General features: G+C 31.8%; 1 protein-coding gene across 1 annotated transcript in view; it reads right to left on the bottom strand.

Annotated features, from left to right (window-relative positions):
- Nucleotides 1-9,877, bottom strand: part of LOC123720451 (disintegrin and metalloproteinase domain-containing protein 10) — a 95,463-nt gene extending 85,586 nt beyond the window's left edge. Inside the window, exon 1 of the mRNA XM_045677059.1 lies at nucleotides 9,371-9,877. Coding sequence (XP_045533015.1) covers nucleotides 9,371-9,431 — 61 coding nt within the window. The 5' untranslated portion in view covers nucleotides 9,432-9,877. The remainder of the gene's footprint in view (nucleotides 1-9,370) is intronic.
- Nucleotides 9,878-10,089: the final 212 nt, after the last annotated feature.

Here is a 10,089-nt window from a genome sequence, read left to right on the forward strand (position 1 = left end):
ATTTTTTGCTTCCTAATGGGGTTTCAACGAATTCTGACTTTATCAGCATTAACAATCATTGTAGTTGTAATAGCGTAGTTGTGTTGATAGTACGATATACGAACATACAGTTGATACCAAGCTTAACTTAAAACCCGCCTACTATAATATAAATAATTTAATTATAAATTCTGACATCAAAATAAGCTTAATTAGAACAGCGGCCTCAAGACGCAAAACCAAGGAGTTATTTTGAACGCAAACTGAGACAGGCAGGTGAGATTAAACAACTGAGTTTGCAACTTAAATAACGTCAAAACGTTAATCTTCAGATTAGACTATGGAAACTTTAGTCTTGGATGAGATTTAACTTTGCAGCAATGTATTCATCTTCTATAACTAGTGTTAGTCGTATGTTAATAATAATAACAGATTTTGTCTGCAGTTTCACAGTAAGAAGTCCCTAAATCCAGTTCGGGTATATATTTATTTAACAATTACAAAGAATTATTGAAACCTTTCCAAATCGACACAAATCATTTAACTCGTAAAGCATCGCAAAATTGAACCCGAACCTTGTATCAACATACAAAAAACTACAGTGAAAATAAACAAATTGTATTATTTTATAAACCAAATCAGTATAAGATTATTCAAGAGAAAAACAATACCTGGTCTAACTTACATACAAATAAAAAATAAACATTAAAACGAACATTTCAAATATATATATATATCAGTAAATACATAATTTCAGCATCAACAAATAGAAAGCAAAAATCTGCCGGTGGCTATCCATAGTTTGTTTATTTGCCGCCCAACGTCCGCCCGCCCTCCGTTTCACCAAGGTCGATACCCTATCACTCGCCACTGGTTTCATCTAGCGTTGTTTGTCCGATAAATTATGCATCTAACGTTGACTAACGTGACTTAAATACAGTTGTAAATAAACCTTTGAGGGTTTAACTTTACAACCAATAAAAGCAGGTACAAAACGCAAAACTCGAATACTGGCTGGAAACATTTGAGTAATTCTTTTTAGTAGCTTCATACGTGTTGGTACTAAAAAGGTATGCTAAGTAAAAAAAACATAGTAAGGCGAAATGAAGTAACGAAACACGTTGTCGATCTTAAGGTCGGTCGTAGGTTCATAGCCGGCAGTGCAATAAAAACCTTTTCTAAATGCACATTTAACACTCGTACGGTGAAGGAAAACATCGTGGGGAAACCGGCACGGCTTAGATGAAGTATCGGTGTGTCAGGCGCAGAAGTAGTAGGGAGACTTCACGAAACATTTTTTTTTCCACTTTATGCAGTATATAAATAACGTAAAATATTTTATTTAGAACAAAGGAGAGTAGTATAGCTGAACAGTGAGCACTTTCCCGAGAGTTACGACAGCACAAATCAAATGAAGTGCCTATTTGTTTATTTGGTATCCCGACAACTGTGTATTATTTACTATGAACTGTTTACGGAAACATATTTTTACATAGAATAAACATTTGTCCTAACAACAACTGAAATTCAAGTAGCATATTCTTATTTTGTAATTTACAGCTAACATAATTTATATATATAACAATCAATTATACTAAAGATATAGCCAAATATATAATACGTAATATACAACAACAAAAAGTGTGGCGGAGAGTTTATTGCCAGTTCTTCTCCTACGTTCTACGCCCTTGATTTGAGAACTGGCAGTAAATGTAAAATTAGAATCATTTAATGTATATTTGTTTTTTTGACGTTCATAAGTGTATATTGTGTTACCTATATGATTTTTGACTTTGTCTTTGACACAAAAAGGTTCAAACATTTACGAAAGGGAAAAAATAACAATCTATAAAAAAATTAATACATTTAACGAAATATTATCAAATTCGCCTGTATTGTGTGATGTGAAGGTGAGGCTATGTATAGAGTTTGTATATGTGGGGATGACTGATGATGCAGGTTAAATAGCGCTATGGATATTCCAATTACTTAGATTAACAATTCCCGCGATAAACAAGACAAGACTTAAATAGTGGTCGTTGTATGTCTGCGCTACAACACTGATACAATACTAAATGTACTTTGAATAAGCATTAAAAAATATAATTATCTAATATTTACGAACACAATTGATGTCAAGGTACATATCGAAATAAAAATTGCAAAGCTACGCCTCGAATTACATAAAAATGTCGAGTTGTACCAGTTTCATTCTACGTTGCGAAAAATATTACGAAGTGAAACTCTTTGTTTTCCATTTGTCCCTAGGCTTACTAAATCTTGGCAGCGTTTACAATTAAACATCGGATGAATCATTATCAAGAGCCGGTGACCGCAACGTCTGACGATCTCGCCGGCCCATTCATTGCATTTAATCACCCTATCATGTATCAACAAAAATGGTGGCTCACTGCCATCGTCATTATGAATCGTGCTATTTAGCCCCGTCTAACTTTGAGTCAACGTTTCACATTTACTCAAACTGGTTTCTATTATATTGTTTTCGTTGTTACCTTGAATAAGTGTAATAACGTAAATATATTGTTAGCATTACATATATAAATTAGATTTCCTGTTATAACTGACGAATTCGTACAATTTGGCGTCGATAAACTACTAACGAGTATTATTTAGTTTAATTAAAACATTCGTATACATTTGTAAAATTATACCAGAACATAATTTTACGTTCGAATTACGTACGAAGCGTAGATACATAAAAGAAATCAAGTTTCTATTACTGTATACCGCTAGTTATAATTTTATACGTAAGACTTCGTCCTAAAATGCGCATTGAAATAACAAAAAGTGAGTCACAATGAAGCGAAACCAAGTATTAAATAACAAAGATTGGTGTGCTCTGCGTGCTGGGACATGGCCAGCGGAGCGTGATCGCCTTCAAGGCTCTACGATTTAGAAGCCTTCAGTGATTTTTATTATATAAAATCGTGAAACGCCTCGCCCCGGTCAGCGAGTTCTACCTAATACTTCTAGTAAATAAGTGAATTTTACAAATTCTGAGAACATACAACCTAGATATTAAGTTATTAATTGAAAATACTAACCAACCTTTGTATATTTGTCGTTAAGTAATTAATTTTTTTTTAAAGAACTACATATACATTTATCACAAGGTATTTCCTGTTAACTATATAATACAGAGGTCATTTACCTAAGGCAAACGACATACTTATTTAAATAATCGATCAGGGATACTACTTAACTATCTAGCACGAGGATTAAAATTTAAAAATAAAACACCAGCATGTGAAAGGTACATACATACTGTTCTGAATGTTCGCCATTTTTAATATCGACATAATTTTATTTCTTTAGTTCTTGTCTAATGCATTAGCAATATAAGGTTCAAACGCTACGAAGAGGGCCGTACAATGGCCTGATAGGGGTTTTGAGTGAAACAACGGCCCTCAGTGACGTCAATGCTCTTCAAACTGATATACCATTCAAGGATTATCGGGAACAAGACAGCCACTGCAACTGGCACCATTGCTAAGCTTGCTTTATAACTATTAATAACGGACATTCATAGTTGAATTTCATTCATATCACTTAAAGTAATTTATTAATTAATTATATAATTAGTTTATAAGTTACTTTTAACATACATGTAACGTTTAGAGCGTCGAAATAACTCAACTTTGGTTAGTTTAGCTTGTCTTCCAAACATTTAATTCTTATATTTTTATTTTTGTATCATTAAACTCTACATAGCATTACACCGACCATTAATAACGACAACAATTAAATACTAAAAGTACTTTTTAAGTTAGTTAAAACTGCGGAGATGTTTTACTGTGTTAGTCCGTAAACTCGACTGTCGGGATCATATGTACCGAACATTCAAAGAAATCCGTTGTTTTGTTTAACAAATTGCGATTGCTTGATTGATTGCTAGATATGAATAAAATATCATAATACTACTGGTGCAGCAAAAGACGTCAGATGAAAATAATTGACAGAACGCGATAGTGTTTAAATACGACATTTTTTAATGTAATTACTCATTAGTCTCAAATAATGTTTGTTATTTTTCTAATACAATTTTTTCTTCTTAATTCTTCAAAGAGTTGTCGTTAAATGGAATTTAGTGAAAACCCTTTGTAACGTCAAAACATTATCAGTGTTATATACAGTTTACAGAGTATTTAGATAGTTAATATTATTATCTTGTTTTTATTTATTTAAATTCAAAGAATGTGCTCCAATCATCTGATTTAACTAATTACAAATACAGTTAACTCAATAGCAAAACTTACTAGATACATATCTATTAAAATTTAAAATATTGTCGTAAAAAATAATGTTTCAATACTTAAGAGTTAGCGAACAGTTTACCAGCTAACGGTTGAGACCATTAAATTAAACACTACGATTTAAAATTTGCTTTAATTTTGTACTGTGATAAATATGAATAGCATTTGACCAGGAAAACCGCAGCCGGAAGTTTGTTATAGATAAATGACTCTAAATTTACTCAGGCACTGTGTATTTTAACTTATTATATTAAAAGCAGAGATGCCACATTAAAAAAAAATGTCATATATATATATATATATTTGTGGAAATTAATTAAATGTATTGAAACAATATTACTAGTTAACAGTCTCATTTGTAAAGTCAAATTACAATGTCTAACGGAGAAGCAGGAAACGATTGCGTCCCTTTCTGTCAAGTTAAGTTTATGCTATGTTAAAAAGAGAGATACTGCAGGAATATACACTATCTTTTATAATTAACAAAAATCGTTCGATTATATAATGTGTTAATTGTGACATTAATTCATATCAATAAAAAAAACGCAACGTACAATTGTACATATGTTATGTTATATACGTTACGTAACGGAAGTATACAAGACGACATAAGTCTCAAAGCTCGTGAGTTTTGTAATTTTTCTATCTATAGAATGCTCTCTTTCCGTTGTATTCAGATAAGTTTAATGCCCTCATAAAATAAAACTGCGTACATTTGTATAGCTTTGAGATAATTTAACGTAGTCGAGGCGACAGCCATGACACATTTTTAGATAAAAATGCTTTTCATCTGAAAAAAATACTGTACGATCAATTTTTTAGTACAAATTCGCAAGAACATAATATAAAGTTTTTAACCGCGATTCGTATGTAGTCTATATGAATAATTACTTTCCAACAACGTCGACATTAGATCAGCAGACATGTAAATTATCCGTATAAAAAAATTACAATGGCCAAGGTAGCATCGACCTAACCAACAAAACCAAGATACCATATACCAACCAGAGACACAGTTTATTAGTGCTATCTCAACAAGATTGCCGGCAGTAAGCAATTTTAATGGATTTTACAATTACAGAGGCAGGTAACTGCACGCACAGTTGACGCATCCTGCGCGCGCGCAGTCTGTGACGGTGCCCGTACGTTGAACCGTCGAGGTCACGACCACACAGTGACGTGATATGCCTACAGACATACAGTGTGCTGTTGCTAATCAACCTCAACACATCCGGCCCGAAGATTCAATTATTTAAGTCATAATTATAACAATAATATCGATTATAATAAATTCGATAAAGAGAATGAATATTTGTAATAAATTTCGTATTCAAAAGCCCAAAGTGTTGTCATCAAATTTTTAAGTCTCAAGTTGCATACAGATAAAATATACTTTAAACCTAAATAACACATGTCTACATTACATTATCAATCAGGGAAAAATATGATGATTTAATATCACCATGCTAGGGCTATGAGTTTTCCCCACAATAAGTAATATAATGTTTTATTTGCCTTAAATTACCGTAATTGCTTGTTTTTCCTTAATAACTACGTGTAATCGCTCCCATGTACACGAAGTACTTATTATTCATAATACAGTCGTCTACATAACAAAAATAATCATTGTAATTGAAAGGAACCAGTCTGGCCGATAAGATCTTTATTCTCTTAATATTTAACTACAGCAATAATTATTTTCGTCTCGGTATTTCGTTGTGCAGAAGCTGAAATCTGTCTAGGGCGAAAATTACAGTAGGTAGGTACAAATACTTCACTCGAAATAAAATTAAAATATATTTTCTCTTATTTCGTTCAGCCCGCCACAGTTTTTAAGTGGGAGCCTGAAAATGCAGCTACGGATAGTAGACAGAAAAGAGTTTAAACTTTTATATGGATAATTTGAAACTGAGTTTTGATACAAGGAGGATGTATTAGTTACATGTACTACTAATAATTGTAATACTATTTTAATTAGGGATGCAGCCGTTCCCGATACCGATATATTGGCGTCTAATAACTAAACCTTTAATCTTTTTAAAAGTTACCGACTATTTATAGTTATTAATAAAAATTAACTAAACTTTATATCTGTTTAAAAATGTGTTACATGACGCATTCCTAATTTTAACGTAATAATATTTTTATTTAAATGTTAACAATATATAGTTGTAACGGTTTCTCTCAACTTCAGTAACAATTGACGGATCTAGGCAATTAGAATCGCAAGAGCATTGGTCGGGGCAATTACCTTGTGCCGTTATTTCATCCTGAATACCAAAAAGCCGCCATTTTTTTAAATAAAACTGCTCTTATCGACTCCAGCTGTTCGCTTCATAGTACGCAACTCATATATAACCACACATCGTAGATAAAACAAGGGTAAAAACTTTAAATTACAATTATAAACCGTGCTCGTGTGGAAAAACGTACTAACTTCGTTATGCGTGAAGTAGGTCATTCCACTCCGCGACTGAATTAGTCACAAAGGAACAGGGATGCGAGCAGAAATAATTTCTGGACCAGTAGAGGACACATATAAATATTTATATACATATAAATACGTAATTCGCACGCTTCAGACGTTAATGTTTTCATCGACAATTTCATTGTCAACATATAGAAACATAAATTACAGACCAGTTTTATCAATCTCTTAATGATTTACAGACAACTGTTAATACACATGTCTCCCATCAGCAAAATGTGGACTTTTTTCTCAGCTCGTCGTTAAATGCCTCTTTAGCTAAATAATAATGTAAACATATGAATCTATCATTAAATCAAAAGTCTAATAAACAAAAGCCTTTGGCTGCTATCTCAACATTTTCTAATTCGTTGCGTCGTTTATAACCACATTTCATAATCCCGTTACTAACCGATACTAATAAAATTATCAATATTATCTTCCAAAGTCTCGCAGCATCTTTATGCAATTCGCAATCTGCCCCTCGCCTGACCGATACTCGAGTCGAAACAACGGTACTTAGTTTAAGTAGCTTTTTGTGCGCGTCAAGCAGGTTCCTTGGTGACTTCGGCGAATGAATCACTTAAGCCGAAAGCAAACTGTGTATAAGGTGTCAACTGTGTCAGCAGTTGACTTTGTAAGGCGATACGTATAGCCAGCGATTTTTAATAAAAAGGGCCTTGATAAGAAAGGCATGTTTATACATAAGATCGTATTTTATTTAATACATGATGATAAGAATAACGTTACCAAATAATACTAGCATTTAAATGTAGGATTCGTATACTATACTGCTATATATTATTTACCATAACTTATAGATTCAAAGTTGACACAAACTTTATATAAGCCATTGATAAGGACTAAGGACCAGTACGTTATATATGACTGATAATTATAAAGAGTATAGGCTATATAAAAACTGGTCCCATACTAGACAAAATCAGAATCTAAAAATAATTGTAGAATAATTATGCTCTCCAATCACTGTACAGTTATTGCCGTTAAACCATATAACGTTTTACAGCTAATCAAACTCGCAAATATCTAGACGCGTAGGCGTGGCTACAGTGATTCAGAACTGGTTTCATGCCTTTAACCAATTCATTGAGCATTGATACATGTGAAAGTGGAACAAGAATAATGGACCGTCATATTTGACAATCAGGATGTGGTGTGTACTGCTTTGTAGGTAAATTACAAAGCCAATGTATTTCTTACACTTTAAAGTCCTGCAAATCTCTTTATTCAAATTGTTCCTACTTGCGTCAATAAGTTTTCTTTCAGTCTTTTGTGAATACCACTGCAAAAATGTTTAGTTGAGAATTGTACCCAGGACTTCACTCCAAAGACCACAATAACTTTTGTCAAACTTTTGACAATTTGAAGGAAAATAAAATTTTAATATAAGCCTAAGTATTTTTTATTATGTATATAGTGTCTTATAACACCTCATTGGCATTAAATTAGATCTGTAAATACTGTCCTACACCGTTAACACTACATTTGGTTATTAGCGATAAACCTTTGCTGAGGTTTGTGAACAAATTTTTACACACTGTGTTGGTTGTACTTTTTGTGGAATTGATCTGAGAGCCTTCATATATTTAAATTTTATGTAAATATTCATATTTGAATAAGACCACAAATAAAATGTCCTTGAATTAACCTTGATCAACATAGATAAAGTGCATGATTATAAATGAGACAGTATTAGCATGAACAAAATGACAACACAATATTTAACAACATTAAATTTTGGGTTAAAACAACAAATTAGAGGAACATCAGATATTATTACTTTTAAGGGTTTAGGTTTAATATCCAGAATAAAATAATTACAACAGCAGTACAACATTGAGTACAAACAGATTTAGTTTGGGCATTTTTTAAATACAAGATAAGTATGTACAGTAGAATATAATGTACATTTTTCCTCAACTTTAGGTTAGTTTACACTTGAAAATGGTCGAAGCTTTGGCAGATAAAGTAATGTTTGAACACAATGGCATTGTTAAGAGTTTTATTAATGATGAAATCTCACTCACTTGGTCCTTGAGTGGAAGATCAACCTGAAGGGCTTAAATTTGAAGTGAAACAATATTTTTTTTGAGATAAGAATGAATGAATAAAAAGGATTAAATACTAGCTTATTGGGAATAAAGAAAAACAATAAATAAAACAAAAGTAGAAATGTATCTGCCAAATATTTTATATTCAGAAGAGAAGACCTTTACTTTCATAATATTAAAAACTTCTTCTTTCTCTAAGTTAAAATCAATGTTTCAGGTTTTTGTCATTTTTAAGATTTATAAGTTTTGGTTTAACATGGATACTTATTAATTGACAGAGTATAATATATATATATAGTTCTTTGGCTTTGTTACTCCTGATTCAAATAAAAAATTGTGTTTTTCTGTCACATTTGAGTGTCTTAGTATTTTTAAAATATAGTTTTATATTAGACTTTTATAAGTTGGTAATAAGCACAGATAATTAGAGTGAGCTCCAAAATTACAGAATCCATGATTTAACCATCTAATTCTGAAAATTGTACAGTCAGAATAACAAGTTGATTCATCAGTGATTGCCACATAATTGTATACCTATACAAGAGTACCTAAGTGTTAATTATACAGTTATAACTTACCACTCTCTATGTAAGGCAGGGCAAGTAGTAGAAAAATTGTGTATCCAATTTCACTAAACATTGTCGCTTACAAACAAACACTTTAGGTAGCACTAAGTCATTGCACACAGCTGATTTTAAAACCACACAAAACCTTTGTCTGTTTTCGATAGAAACGCATGCGCGCACAAACAATATTTTTTTATTTACATTACAACCGATAATCCTCACACATTATATCTAAATTCACAGCACACTTAATAACAATTCATTTTCTTATAACGAAATTGCAGCTTTGCTTTGTTGAAACAAATAACAACAACTATTTTTCTTTCACTAACAAATTAACTAAAAACATAACTTGCACGACGTTATAATGGAAAATCAATGGCTTTAAAACTAGAACGCATCTTGTTTAATTAAAAATAATTGTTTTACCGCACAAGAAACTCAACAATCAAATAAAACAGTAATTTCTGTAGTTTGCCATATCTTGACTGACATATTGGATTTATGTCGGACTACGAGTCTGTGTTACCACTGATCAGTTAACAACTTACAATTTTGATTTTCTAAAGAATATCATATTTAGTTGGCTTGTTGGAGTTGGCTTTAATTTATTCTACAATTAATGATTTATTATTTTTGGATACTTTTAAAACGTTTGTGTTGAAATAGTGTTGGCATAGAGACTATTTTCTACTATGTACATTTGATATTCCTTTTCTTTAACAAATATT

The sequence above is a fragment of the Pieris brassicae genome, chromosome 1 (assembly GCF_905147105.1).
Source record: "Pieris brassicae chromosome 1, ilPieBrab1.1, whole genome shotgun sequence".
In the NCBI taxonomy this organism is placed as follows: domain Eukaryota; kingdom Metazoa; phylum Arthropoda; class Insecta; order Lepidoptera; family Pieridae; genus Pieris; species Pieris brassicae.